A 15730-nucleotide genomic window follows, 5' to 3' on the forward strand; every position below is an offset into this window, starting at 1 on the left:
AAACAAAATGTCTCTATTATTCTTCATGGCTACTTATTTACTTCTCAACATTGTCTCTCTGTTGACAAACACATTTCTTCCAACAAGAGTCCACATTGTTGATGGCGTAATTTTAGAATGTTTGGGTTTGTTCCTCGAACCATAGCCTCACTTGTACTTTCACTACTTCAGCACTGTCAAAGTGAAGTCCTAGAAGGTGTTCTTAGAGTTCTCGAAACGGATGAAAATCAGATTGAGCTGGATCGGGACTGTATGGAGAATGATCGATGACAGTGGACCCAAGGCATTGGGTTGTTGCAGATGTTGCAGCACTTGTTTTGGTCTGGCATTGTCGCTTAAGGAGCTCCATGTGTAGTAACTCTTTGAATTTGAAACTCAATTACAACACTCTGTTTCTCAAGCAATGATCTAGTTAATTTACACACGGTCATGTTACACGCTACAACAATTCAGAGTCTTGTAGTGCCAGAGTGATGCAAATATGTAGACATGAAGGATAAAGATGTAGAATGTTAATAATATACGTTTTATTTAAAAAAAGCTTCAAGAATTTTCACATAAAAATTCAGAGGAATTACTTTTCAACAAGCCCATGCGTTTAACATTTTGGAGACTAGCCAGTCAGAAGATTATTGGGCCTAGGAATCCAGTCATTTATGCCATTTTTTAAAGCATTACTGGCACAGATATAATTGATGTATATTCAAGAGTAATACATACTAAATAAGGACCAAGCTTCAAGATTTATTTTTTGTATTTGCTTTAGTTCTTTGATAGATTACAAATTTTAAAATAATAATGACACAAAGTATAATTATCCTCCCAGAAAAAAGTGGGAGTTGAGTTATTGAGCAATTTATTACTCTTGAACTTCCAAAATTTTTTGCTCGTGCAACAAATGTGTCACATTTGTTGCAGAATTACAGCAATCTGTGAAACCTAATGAGTACATTCATGAAATTACTTCAGTACAATCATATTAAATCATCCACTCATGACAGCGGCTGTTAAGTTTGCTAATGTTATTTTTTTTCTCCAAATAAGTCTATAAATTGAGAATAGAAGGCAGTGCCAGTTCAAGAGACAGATAGTGAGACATCCGTACAAAATTACCATATGAAGAGAGTCCAGTTTTCAGGCAACACATGGCTAGTGGATTGAGAAACTAATGTCCTGACAGAGCTATACTCGGGTGCGGTCTTTTAACACAAAGTTGTGACCCTAACTATGCTCAGGCTTGATTTCCAAAGTGTTAAGGAAGCCACATGTATTTATGAATGCTGAGTGTGACGATGATATTTTTGTATGGGTTTTGTAATGAAAATTAACTGCAGACTACTAGGTTAAGAAACCTGTTTTTTGTTGAGACTGGTGCAGAGCCCAGCAGTCTAATTTCTTGTGAACTTCCAAATGAACTATGTTGATGAAGTAGAAGACACTGAGTACGTGGAACATAATCCTTCCTTAAGTACAAGCAGAATTCCTACATATATTGGTGGCCCTATATACAAGAATATGGTGGTCACTATGAATACATGGCCTCTATCCTCACCGTTTACAGTTAATTCAACATTTTCAAGAAAAAGATGAAGGTAGACGATTGGAATTTTAATCGTTGGCTAATTGCAAATCACTGACTAATTCCATTAATACTGTTTACTCATGAAGCCATTTTCACTTGTGACTGTATCACTAACTCTTGGAATTCACATCAATTGTCTGAGAAAAACTCACATGCCCACTTAAAAAAACCAGTTTCAAGAATGCTTCTGTGCAAATAGGTGGTGTGGTATGGTAGACAATCAATTGATGGACCTGTTGTGTTGCTCCACAGTCCTACAGCGCCCTTCTATCTAGACTACCTCAATAACGAGCTTCTAGTATTATTTGAAGAGGTTCCTTTGGCTACAAGGATGTTTTTTTCCCCCAACATGTTAAGGTCATTGCACATCTGCTCATCATGTGAGTCACCATTTATACCTGACGTTCCCTGGAAGATGGATCAGCCGAAATAGTCTGTCTCGTGGCTACCAAGGTCCCAGACCTTACCCTTCAGTTATTTGCCAATGGGAATGGTTGATAACAGAAGTGTAGAAAGAAAAAGTAAACTCAAGAGACAGATTTACAGATTTATCATTTGAGGTAGAATTCCTGAAAAATCAATGTTGACCTTAATCATTTGCCTTTTCTTTACATCGTCTGTGAGTATTTGTTTGGTATTTTATCCATCCTCAGAAAATGTTCTTGTAGACAGGGTGTCCCAGCTATCTTGTCCACCCAAAATATCTCTGGGACAATAACAGCTATTGGAAAACGACTTTCACCGGTATCAATGCAGGGCTGGGGCCCATGAATGTACATATTTGGAAACATTCTAAAATGAAAGCATATGTGTTTCTTAACACAAACTTATGTTTTTTTAAATGGACCTCCTATATTTTTTCTTCAGCAATCCATAGCATGACAAAGCACACACACAATGGCGTTGATTGCATCACAATATTCCCATTACATCCCGAGATATTGAGATGCGAAGTTGATGCTTGAAACACCCGGCATGCGCTGCTAGCGCACGTCCTGAGGCTCAGGCGTGAACCCCATGCTGCCCATAATCGCAACGCGATTGACATGTGTAATCACACCTCCATACTTATCAAGCATTGCAGCAGAGATGTCTGAGCAGGCTGCAGTAATACGTCATTGCATGCCATTGGGTGTAGTTGGTGTGTCCTTGCGGACAGCGTCTTTCAGCTTTCTCAGAAGAAAAATGCCTACAGGCACCAAACACAGGGAATGGGCCAGTCAAGGTGTAGGTCCTCTGTGTTCAGTTCAACAATTTGGAAACAATTCGTGAAGACATACTGTAGAACTTCATACACTATGGAATTCATAGCCATGTTGGACCACAGGTTCCTCGTAGCCTGTAGTGTGTTCAGTGTTCCATCTATGCTAAATGAGCCTATGAGCTGACAGTTAACTATCCCACACCACACACTTACACTCAATGGACAGTGATGTTTCAACTGATGAAGCCATCAGATTTGTCAACAGACCAATATTGCATGTTTCGGCTGCTTACCTGGCCATAATTAAAAGTGCCTTCATCACTAAACAGGACACATGATATATCTGGAGTATCCTGTCTTAATGCCCATGTACAGAAGTTAGCACGATTATCATAATCATTTCCAAGCAGCTCCTGATGGAGAGAGATATGATAGGGATAGAACCCATGTCGATGGAGAAGACGTAGGACACTTTCCTGACTTGTGCCACTTCTCCGTCCGACTGCGCAGGAGCTGAAGTGCGTATCAACTGCCAAAGCAGCAAGAACATTAATTTCCCCTCTTCAGTCGTCTATTTCAAGTAACCGGTTGAAGAGGATGATAAATAATTGCTGAGAGGTTGACATGTATTGCAATATCTTGTCGCAGACAGCATACAAAAGTGAACCGCATTCTTTCTACGCATTCTATTCACCATGAGCATCTCATTTTTTTCTGCATTGGTAAATCCGATTGTCCATTCACAACCTACTGCCTCGACTGTCACAACCTGACTGACTAGCAAGTCACAGTGCATTCAAGGAACACACAAAGACACCTTAAGCAAACATAAGAACATTGTACCTAGCTACTTTACAAGTTGAATGGCACAAAAAAATGTTGTTGCGGAAACTTTGTACAGTATGGTATCTCATAAATGACTCTCACTAGACTCCTTCAACAAACACTACTGACATTTTGTTGCACCCTACTTTTAGTTTGTTAATGTGAATAGGAAAAAGTATATAGAGGGTCTATACAAGGCAATGTACTTGAGGACAATATTATGGAAATGGAAGAGGATGTAGATGAAGATGAAATGTGAGATATGATACTGTGTGAAGAGTTTGACAGAGCACTGAAAGACCTGAGTCAAAAAAAGGCCCTCGGAGTAGACAACATTCCATTAGAACTACTGACAGCCTTGGGAGAGCCAGTTCTGACAAAACTCTACCATCTGGTGAGCAAGATGTATGAGACAGGTGAAATACCCAAAGAAAGCAGGTGTTGACAGAAGTGAAAATTACCGAACTATCAGTTTCATAAGTTACAGCTGCAGCGAATTCTTTACAGACAATTGGAAAAACTGGTAGAAGTCGACCTTGGGGAAGATCAGTTTGGATTCCGTAGAAATGTTGGAACACACGAGGCAATACTGACCTTACGACTTATCTTAGGAGAAAGATTAAGGAAAGGCAAACCTACGTTTCTAGCATTTGCAGTCTTAAAGAAAGCTTTTAACAATGTTGACTGGAATACTCTCTTTCAAATTCTAAAGGTGGCAGGGGTAAAATACATGGAGCAAAAGGCTATTAACAATTTGTACAGAAACCAGATGGCAGTTATAAGATTTGAGGGGCACAAAAGGGAAGCAGTGGTTGGGAAGGGAGTGAGACAGGGTTGTAACCTCTCCCCAATGTCATTCAATCTGTATATTGAGCAAACAGTAAAGGAAACAAAAGAAAAATTCAGAGTAGGTATTAAAATCCATGGAGAAGAAAAAAAACTTTGAGGTTGCCGATGACATTGTAATTCTGTCAGAGACAGCAAAGAACCTGGAAGAGCAGATGAACGGAATGCACAGGGTCTTGAAAGGAGGATATAAGATGAATATCAACAAAAACAAAATGAGGATAATGGAATGTAATCAAATTAAGTCGGGTGATGCTGAGGGAATTAGATTAGGAAATGAGACCCTTAAAGTAGTTTTGCTATTTGGGGAGTAAAATAAATGATGATGGCCGAAGTAGAGAGGATATAAAATGTAGACTGGCAATGGCAAGGAAAGCATTTCTGAAGAAGAGAAATTTGTTAACATCAAGTATAGATCAAAGTGTCAGGAAGTTGTTTCTGAAAGTATTTGTATGGAGTGTAGCCATGTATTGAAGGGCAACATGGACGATAAATAGTTTGGACAAGAAGGGAATAGAAGCTTTCGAAATGTGGTGCTACAGAATGCTGAAGATTCGATGGGTTATCACATAGCTAATGAGGAGGTATTGAATAGAATTGGGGAGAAGAGTAGTTTCTGGCACAAATTTACCATTGGAGGGCAGCATGGAGGGTAAAAATCGTAGAGGGAGACCAAGAGATGAATACACTAAGCATATTCAGAAGGATGTAGGTTGTAGTAAAAGTACTTGGAGATGAAGAATCTTGCACAGGTTGGAGAAGCATGGAGAGCTGCATCAAATCAGTCTCAGGACTGAAGACCATAACAACAACAACAACAACAGCGTGAATAGATATTGTTTCATTTTTAAAAAAAGTGCGTGTTTGCACAAAAATACACTTTCTAAATATTACTGCAATCTGTTTATTGGCTAATAATACAAGCCCTTGACAACCAATCCATTCTGTGAAAGCTGGCCAGAGTGGCCGAGCAGTTCTCGGCGCTACAGTCTGGAACCGCATGACCGCTACAGTCACAGGTTCAAATCCTGCCTCGGGCAAGGATGTGTGTGATGTCCTTAGGTTAGTTATGTTTAATTAATTAGTTCTAGGGGACTGATGATCTTAGAAGTTAAGTCCCTTAGTGCTCAGAGCCATTTGAACCATTCTGTGAAAACCAAACATCAGTGTAAGCTTTAGGTGATTCACCACGTCTCTCTCTCTCTCTCTCTCTCTCTCTCTCTCTCTGTGTGTGTGTGTGTGTGTGTGTGTGTGTGTGTGTGTGTGTGTGAGAGAGAGAGAGAGAGAGAGAGAGAGAGAGAGAGAGAGAGAGAGAGAGTGAGTTTGAGAACTGATTAATATGTGGGTGGTGTCTTTCAGGTGAACACGGTCGGCAAGATTCCATGGATCCAGCAGAAGACTGGAACAACAGTGAATGCCGATGTCATCAACTGAAACCATTGGAAAGACGAAGACGGCGCGAACATCAGCGCTGCCTAGCTCATTCTCTTGTGGGGACTCCTAATTACATTGCTCCAGAAGTTTTGCTGCGAACAGGTTACACTCAGTTGTGTGACTGGTGGAGTGTAGGTGTTATACTTTATGAAATGCTTGTTGGTTCACCTCCATTTCTTGCTGGAACACCTGCAGAAACACAATACAAGGTTAGTATTTTCAGTTCTTTTTATATTTCGGTATGAATAATGATAGCAAAATTTTAGGTTCTTTTATGTTGAATATTATGTTTCTAGTCCAAGGAAGTTTGCATAAGCATTATTTCTTTTTACTAGTAATGTTGAAAGTTCATGCTGTTAAGTAGAATTTGAACATTAACTTTTATGTTTTCATTAAAAAAATCTCTCCTTTGAAATGTTTACTTCATGTCCTTGGTATTATAATAAAAGTTCCACGGAGTTTCACAAAGCAGTTTGGGGTTGCTGGCTGTCCTTTCTACGCATCTGATCAAGAATATTAAGTGCACATCTTCATAGATTTTGTAAGCTTTTTCACACTTTCTACGAAAGATTGTGAGTGTTATTGCCTTTCTATGAAGGCTCTGTTTTTAGTGTAGGACTTGAACTTTGCTGGACTGAAAAAAAAGTAAGTTTTCATTCAGCACCATGACAGTTGCTGATTTGGTATTGCTGAATTGATCACATATATCTGACATTTTGCCGATGTTTGCCAGTATGTGCCATTAATTAGCATGTGAAAAATTAATGTTTGATACATATTTTATATTGTAAATTTCTCAATTTTTTGAATCTGTGTCACATGACCACCAAGAGCTGTTGCAGGACTATTTGATTCATGGGTCCAGTTATGTGGCTCCTTCTGTGTATAGCGATTTTACAACTATGACGCTTGGGGCCTGAAGATGGCATCAGTGTAATGCCGAAACTGGTAGCACATAGAAGTTCATAAAATAAAATAAATTTCTACAATACATACAGCAGTCGGTAAATTATTGCGTCAAGAAGTTCATGCCAGCTGTCGCCCCACGATCCATAATGGATCAACGAAGACAATCAACATCTGTTTTCCCGAGTTCTTGAAACTGGGGTGATGGAAAACATTTTTTGATGTGTGTATTTATGTGAACTAGACGAGTGTCTATTTACAAGGAATTAGATATTAGTTTCCTGAGAAACATTTTTAGCAGTTCCTCCTGTTGCTGTCTCTCTAACAGGATTAATTACAACATTTCTGACATCTGCAAAAAGTACCAGCTTAGCTTGATCTACATTATATGGAAAGTTATTCTCATATTTCAGGCATAATAGTGGTTACAAGTAGGATCTGTTGGGACTTGATTCTATTTGTGATTTTTGTCCTTTCAGTGTGGTTTTAAACATCCGGTGCTATATTTTCATTCTTTTTGTCAAGTATGATTAAGACCACTTGTTTGTAAAACCATTAATTCCATAAAATATGAGCTGTCCTTGAGAGAGTATAATGCCCAGGCAGATTATAAAAGGTACCAAATACCATGTATCATTCTTACTGACCAAACCATGGCAGCATCCCCTTGAGCTGCACATTGTATTATAACCACAATAAATCACATTAGAATTTCAGTATTTGCTCTTTTTTTTTAATGCATCATTGGCACAAGATTAATATTACACTTTTCACTGTATTTTATCCCAAAACACTTTTATTAATGCTGATACAGGTTTTTAAGGAGTATAAGATGCTACAGACTGTAAGATGCACCTTAATTTTATGCAGTTTTTTAAAAAAATAATATTTTTTACCATTTTTATTATAAGATTTAAAAGCCAGACAAAACAAGTTTTTAGTTCATAAAACCGAACTGACCTTTAAAATCTCTAAAAATCGTCATCTGAACTTTCTTCTTCTTCTTCTTCTTCTTCTTCTTCTTCTTCTTCTTCTTCGCCACTTCATATATAACGTGGTCTTCACTGCCATTGTGAGCATTACTTACACCACATTTCTTGAAAGATTTAATGATAATGCCTTCTCTCATTCTAGACCATAACTACCTTATACAGTGACGCACTGATTGTAGAATAATGCAATTACATAGATAAAAAACCTACTCTCCAAGTTGTGGGAGAAGAGCACACACATATAAAAAAGAAGTCTTACAAAAAGGAGCCACTGGCTCTGAAAGTTACCATAAGTAAAACCTTTTCTTTATGTGTGTGTTCTCCTGCTGCTACTTGGTGAGTAGATTTAATATCTATCCAATTATTTTATATTGTCAAAAATGGATTGATTGTAGATCGATTGAAAGCTCCCTTTGGTGTGAATTCATGTTTGGTTTCATCCATCATCCATTTGTTCCATTTCTCCCTCATGTAGGCTTGAAATGGTTTATTTACCAAGCCATCAAGAGGTTGCAATTGTGAAGTGAGCCTTCCCAGAATAACAGCGAGGTTCACATTTCCCTGTCTCAGTTTCTCTTTCTCAGAATTTTTCTGTTGAGTGCTAAACTGATTTAGCACAAGAACAGAAATCTTCTTTGATAAAGCACATTTCCTTCTCTCCCACACTCTGTTAATCCATAATTTCATACCAGCCTTGTCCATCCAACCCTAGTCATGTACGTGAATGTTAACACCTGGCGGTGTTTCAAAGAATTTGGCATTGTTTTGCACTTGAAAATTATCATTGGATTAAGTTTAGTACCACAGAACAGCATGAAAGGACAACAGTGTAGTGCATTTTTTCATATCTACTTGTTTTTATAGTTATGAAACAATTACTAACAAAGAGATAGAGGGGCTGGCCAGTACTTACCTCAGCTCAGTACAGCCGATAGAAACACAAAGAACAACCGAAAATTTAAGTTCCAAGCTTTCGAATAAATGTTCCTTCATCAGGGAGGAGAGAAGGGAAAGAAAGGGAAGAAGGGAAAGTGGATTTAGTTACTCACAACCCAGGTTATGAAGCAACAGGGAAAGGAAAACAGGGAAGGTAGCAAGGATGGAGGCATGGTTGTCAGAGGGAAGCCAAAGATATTCTACTGTAGGTACTGTGCCAGCTTCAAACCAAAGAGGATGCATACAGAAGTAAAGAGGTGTATAGTATAAAGATGTAGGATGAAAAGATGCATGAATGGCTAAAGAGGAAAGGGAAAGAGGAGAAGACTGAAAAGTAAATGGGAGTGAGGTTGTTTAACGTAGGTTCAGTCCAGGGGGATGGCGGGATGAAAGGATGTGCTGGAGTGCAAGTTCCCATCCCCGCATTTCAGAGGGACTGGTGTTGGGTGGGAGAAGCCAAATGGCACATACAGTGTAGCAGGTTCCTAGGTCCCTAGAATTATGCTGGAGGGCATGCTCCGCCACTGGGTATTGGACATATCCTAGGCGGACAGTTTGTGTCTGTTCATGCGCTCAGCCAGTTTAGTTGTTGTCATACCAATGTAAAAGGCTGTGCAGTGCAGGCATGTCAGCTGATAAATGACATGTGTAGTTTCACACGTGGCCCTGCCTTGAATTGTGTATGTTTTACCAGTAGCGGGGCTGGAGGACGGAGTTGTGGGGGGATGCATGGGGCAGGTTTTGCAGCGGGGTCGGTTACAGGGGTAAGAACCGCTGGGTAGAGAAGGTAGTCTGGGAATATTGTAGGGTTTAACAAGGATGTTACGGAGGTTAGGGGGACGACGAAAGGCAACTCTGGGTGGTGTGGGGAGAATTTTGTCAGGGGTTGATCTCATTTCAGGGGTTGACTTGAGAAAGTCATATCCCTGGCGGAGTAATTTATTGATGTATTCGAGGCCAGGATAATATTGGGTGACAAGGGGGATGCTTCTGTGTGGTCTGAGGGTAGGAATATTGTTGTTGGACGGGGAGGAATGTATTGCTCGGGAGATCTGTTTGTGGACAAGGTCTGCAGGATAGTTGCGGGAGAGGAAAGCACTGGTCAGGTTATTGGTGTAATTGTTGAGGGTTCGTCACTGGAGCAGATGCGTTTGCCACGAATACCTAGGCTGTAGGGAAGGGAGCGTTTGATGTGGAATGGATGGCAGCTATCAAAGTGAAGGTACTGTTGTTTGTTGGTGGGTTTGATATGGACAGAGGTGTGGATGTGAGCTTCAACGAGATGAAGGTCAACATCCAGGAAGGTGGCTTGGGTTTTGGAGAAGGACCAGGTGAAATTCAAATTCGAAAAGGAGTTGAGGTTATGGAGGAAATTAAGGAGTGTTTCTTCACCATGAGTCCAGACCACAAAGATGTCATCTATAAGCCTATACCAGGCCAGGGGAAGCAGCTGTTAGGTCTTCAGGAAAGCTTCCTCCATGCGGCCCATGAAGAGGTTGGCATAGGACGGAGCCATCCTGGTTCCCATGGCAGTTCCCCTGATTTGTTTGTAATTCTGGCCTTCAAAAGTGAAGTAATTATGGGTGAGGATGAAGTTGGTAAGTGTGATAAGGAACGAGGTTTTTGGAAGATCTTCGGGTGGGCGTTGGGAGAGGTAGTGCTCAAGGGCAGAGAGACCCTGGGTGTGTGGGATGTTTGTGTAAAGGGATGTAGCATCTATGGTGACAAGAAAGGTTTCCGGTGGGAGAGGAGTGGGAATGGATTTGAGGTGTTCTAGGAAGTGGTTTGTGTCCTTGATGTAGGATGGGAGTCTGCGGGTGATAGGTTGGAGGTGTTGGTCTACCAGAGCTGAGATACGTTCTGTTGGGGCTTTGAAGCCTGCTACAATGGGACGGCCAGGATGGTTCTCTTTGTGGATTTTGGGTAATAGGTAGAAGGTAGGGGTACGTGGCTCAGGTGGAGCGAGTAAGTCTATGGAAGCCGTTGTGAGGCCTTGTGCGGGACCTTGGATTTTTAGGATTTTCTGCAGCTCAGTCTGGATGGAGGGAATGGGATCCTGGGTAACAGCTTTGTAGGTTGAGGTGTCGGAGAGTTGACGCAGTCCTTCTGCCACATACTCCACATGGTCAAGTACCACAGTTGTGGAGCCTTTATCCGCTGGAAGGATTACAATAGAGCAGTCTGTTTTCAGCTGCTTAATGGCGCAGGATTCAGCTGGGGTGATGTTGGGGGTTGTCGGGATGTTCTTCAAGGAGGACTGGGAGGCAACACTGGATGTGAGGAATTCCTGAAATGTCTGCAAGGGATGGTTTTGGGGGAGGGGAGGAGGATCCCTTTGAGAAGGCGGTCGGAACTGTTCTACACAAGGTTCAACACTGGGTCTAGTATTTGGGGGCTGTGTTTGGGTAGTGAAGTGATATTTCCAGTTGAGGTTCCGGGTGAATGAGAGGAGATCTTTAACCAGGGCAGTGTGGTTGAATTTAGGTGTGGGGCTAAAGGTTAAGCCTTTTGACAGAACAGATGTCTCTGGAGGAGAGAGGGATCTGGATGAGAGGTTTAGAACTGAATTGGGGTTGGTGATATGTGGCATGTGACAGTGGTTATAGTTGAGATTTGGTCTGTGTGGGGTATGTGCTGGGATGGGGAGATTGAGTAGGGTGGCTAGGCTAGGTTTGTTGGCTATGAGGGGGGTTTGTTGACGGTTCTGTTGTGGTTGGTGTTTGTGAGGGATAGGGAGAGGGACCCCACTTCTTAGGTGTTGCACTAGCACTGTGGATAGTTTTTTCAGGTGGTGTGTGGCATGGGACTCAAGTTTGCGGCTGGCTTCTAGGGTGATGTTCCTGAGTGTGTTCTCCAAGCAAGGGTTTGAGAGGTGGAGGACTTTGAAGAGAGATAGGAGCTGTTGGGAGTGGTGGTTACATGAAGTAGTGTAGAGATTTAGGACAAGTTGGGTAAGGGCTAAGGATTGAAGGTTCTGGAAGTCCAGGAGAGATTGGTGGAAGGAGGAATTGCACCCAGAGATGGGAACTTTTAAGGTAAGTTCTTTAGGGGTAATTCCAAAGGTTAAGCAGGAATGGAGGAAAAGTATGTGGGATTGCAGTTTGGCTACGGTAAATGCATGTTTCCGGAATGAATGTAAATAATGTGGTATAGGATTAGGGTACATAGTGGGTAACTGGTGGGTAGGGAAATTAAATAACTAAAGTTAAAATAGTAATCATAAGAAGGAATAAAACACGGAAGGAAGGGCGAGAAAGAAAGAAATTGTGTTGGTAATGTTAAATACCAAAGAAAGACCACCAAATAAGAAAAATATGGAAAAAGTTGACCAGACCAAGCAAGTATGTCCAGATCAGGGGAAAAAGAACACACGCTGCTCAAATACAGAGATAGCGAGTAGCGAAAAAAGATCGTGCGTGCCGCAAAAAAGATCGCGGGTGGTGCAGAAATGTTCCAAAAAATGTTTCCTGTGGCAGAGAAAGATAGGCAATGGCACAAAAATATCACCAGCAACACGAAATCGGCGGAATTGAATGATACTGATAGGTGTGGAAGAGATTGTTGGCAGTGATTGTTGGCTGGAAAACAGCGAATAACGAATGTTAAAACTATGGAATGTTAAATAATGGAATGTTAAATAAATCAATCAATAAATAGAAAAAGAGAAGTGGACTATAAACGGAACAAGACAACAGGAGGCAAATGAAACTCGCACAGTTGGTGACGAATATATATTAAAAACAAAGATTCCAAGACTTACCAAGCGGGAAAGCGCCGGCAGACAGGCACAATGAACAAAACACACAAACACACACACACAGAATTACTAGCTTTCGCAACCGATGGTTACTTCTTCAGGAAGGAGAGGGAAAGACGAAAGGATGTGGGTTTTAAGGGAGAGGGTAAGGAGTCATTCCAATCCCGGGAGCGGAAAGACTTCCCTTAGGGGAAAAAAAGACAGGTGTACACACACACACACACACACATCCATCCGCACATATACAGACACAAGCAGACATATCATATCCCATGTGGAAGTTTCTTTCTATTTTATATATATATATGAAAGTGTTTAGATGTCAGATGTAAGTGATAGCTAACAAAAGGGACAAAACAATGAAGAATGTGGACCACATAGGTGATCTAACTAATTGTCTGTATTCAGTATTTGGCTTAGTTCCACATTGTTTTCCTTTCAATGTCGAATAATAAAACAACGGAACGCTAATATTTTCTCTTCATACTGTCATGGAATTTTCTGAGGTATTTTGGTTTTTGTTCGCATGCCAAGTCCGTGACGATTCGTAAATCTGTTGCACTAACTGCACCCTTAAAGTCTGTTAAGTTCCAGTGCTCTCTTATGAGAGTGTATTTGAATCATTTTTGTATTAATTCCAATACCATTTTGACGGTGCCTTTGAGTCCATTTTAATATGTTATTTTCTTGTTTTGGCCATTTTACATTCAGTCTTCCTCATTTTTTTCAGTTATTCTTTACTAATCTGCCAATTATGAATGGTGTGGAGTAGGCTCTGTAGGCGGAGAGCCGAAATGCCGCTCATATGCTCTGTTTCTACACTGAAGTGCCAAAGAAACTGCTACAGGGATACGAATTCAAATATATTGATATGTATAAACAGGCAGAATACGATGCTGCAGTTGGCAATGACTATAATGAGACAACACGGGTTTGGTGCAATTGTTTGATCGGTTACTGTTGCTACAATGGAAGGTTGTCAAGATTTAAGTGAGCTTGAACGTGGTGTTCTAGTTGGCACACAAGCGTTGGGACACAGCATCTCTGAGGTAGCGATGAAGTGGGGATTTTCCTGTATGGCAATTTCATGAGTTTTCTGTGAATATCAGGAATCCGATAAAACATCAAATCTCTGACATCACTGTGGCTGGAAAAAGATCCTGCAAGAATGGGACAAACAATGGTTGAAGAGAAGCGTTCAGTGTAACAGAAGTGCAACCCTTCTGCAAATCACTGTAGATTTCAATGCTGGACCATCAACAAGTGTCGGCATGCAAACTATTCAACGAAACATCGTCACTTTGGGCTTTCAGAGCTGAAGGACCACTCATTTATGCTTGATGACTACATGACAGAAAGCTTTATGCCTTTCCTGGACCCATCAACAGCGACATTCAACTGTCGGTGACTGGAAACGTGCTGCCTGGTTGTATGAGTCTTGTTTCAAATTGTATCGAGCGAATAGATGTGTATGGGTACGGAGACAACCTCATGAGTCCATGGATGGTGCATGTCAGCAATGGATTATGCTAGCTATTGGAGGCTCTGTAATGGTGTGGGTGTGTGCAGTTGGAGTGATAATAGGACTCCTGATATATCTAGATATGGCTCTTTAACAGGTGACACATACATAAGCATTCTGCATCCATTGATGTTCATTGTGCATTCTGACAGACCTGGGAAATTCCAGGAAGACAGTGTGACACCCCACAGCTCCAGAAGTGCTACAGAGTGGCTCCAGGAACACTCTTCTGAGCTTAAACGCTTGTGATGGCCACCAAACTCCCCAGACATGAACGTTATTGAGCATATCTGGGATGCCTTGCAACATGCTGTTCGGAAGAGATCTCCACCCCCTCGTACTCTTACGGATTTATGGACAGCCTTGCAGGATTCATGATGTCCGTTCCCTTCAGCACTACTTCAGACATTAGTCGAGTCCATGCCATGTCGTGTTGCGGCACTTCTGCGTGCTCACAGGGGTGCTACACGATATTAGCCAAAGAGGTTCTTTGGTTCTTCAGTGTTTGTTCTTCTGCAAATGCTATTACTTACAATTTATAGCCCACATTCATATGAGTACCTTTTATTTTTTCCATTGCAAAAAAAAATCTATTAACAAAAATATTGTACTGTTACCTATAACACAAATCACTTTAAATATAGGTTCACTGGCACTGTAGATTGCAGTGACACATAATAGGCTGGACAGTGTTCAGGGTTTGTGATGATGGGACAGGAGAAGACACTGTTAGCAAGCTTGTGAATCCCTCCAACTCATTTTCATCGCATTGCTGCATCGCTGCTGCCAGGTCATTTCTATATTAATGTAGAATATAAGACGCACTTGAAATTTGGAGGCAATTTTTCAAAGAAAAAAAGTGCATCTTATAGCCCACAATAACTGTAAATAACAATTAAAAGTAAACCATTAAAATCTGACTATTTCAGCATTACATTAAGACAAAATTCAAAGTAACCTCATTGCTCATTTGGATTTCCAAGAGTTTCTTGGGAATTGTTCCCTATTGATTCACATTGAACTCTTTTTCAGCACCTGTTCAGGGTACTACGTAGTGTCAGAAATTTCCTTAACCACTGTTTTATCCTCCTCTTGCAGTGAGTTACCTACAGATATATAAATTGAACTTATTTTGCAATGCCATAATGTATTTAAACCAAGTAAGCTGTACTTCAGTTTGAATTGACACCATCTTTGAATAAGCTGACAGCACCATACCAGCAAGAATGAAGAAGAAACAAAAAAGTTTTTGTGGTGTTTATTGCTGTCAAAGATATATTTTTTTTTAAATCTGAGAGAACACACAAGTGTTTGTAGGTAATGACAAGCCTCAGTAATTGATTTCCATTAATGACATTCATATGAATATTTAGTGTTATGGCTTTTATTGCCCTTGCCCTATACCACAAGTAAAAAAAAAAAAAAACCCTTGAGTGGCCATGCATATGTATAAAGTGTGCTGAAACATTGTTTTGTACCAACAGTGACAAGTTGTTTTCTCATATGTCCAAGAGAGCAGCTGTAACATAAACAGTGAGCCAGGTGCGAAAAAAAATTACGATCTGTGAAAGAAAATATCCCAGATTCTGAGCTAGCAGCACAGTCCCACATTTAGACAGTTATCTAAGAGATAATTAGTAATCAAATAAGCAACTGGCAGGGATCTGAAGCAGCTATCCCGCTCAATGCTTTTAGTAGGTCAGTTGTATGCAGCAACAGAGTGCTC

General features: G+C 40.6%; 1 protein-coding gene across 3 annotated transcripts in view; it reads left to right on the forward strand.

The window, feature by feature from the left end:
- The window catches only part of LOC126266638 (serine/threonine-protein kinase Warts-like), a 198482-nt gene that overhangs the window by 179801 nt on the left and 2951 nt on the right, over nucleotides 1–15730 (forward strand). For all 3 annotated transcript variants that reach the window (XM_049971047.1, XM_049971031.1, XM_049971040.1), the window contains exon 7: nucleotides 5817–6100. In XM_049971047.1, coding sequence (XP_049827004.1) covers nucleotides 5817–6100 — 284 coding nt within the window. The remainder of the gene's footprint in view (nucleotides 1–5816; nucleotides 6101–15730) is intronic.

Source organism: Schistocerca gregaria, chromosome 1, assembly GCF_023897955.1.
Source record: "Schistocerca gregaria isolate iqSchGreg1 chromosome 1, iqSchGreg1.2, whole genome shotgun sequence".
NCBI classification, from domain to species: Eukaryota; Metazoa; Arthropoda; class Insecta; order Orthoptera; family Acrididae; genus Schistocerca; species Schistocerca gregaria.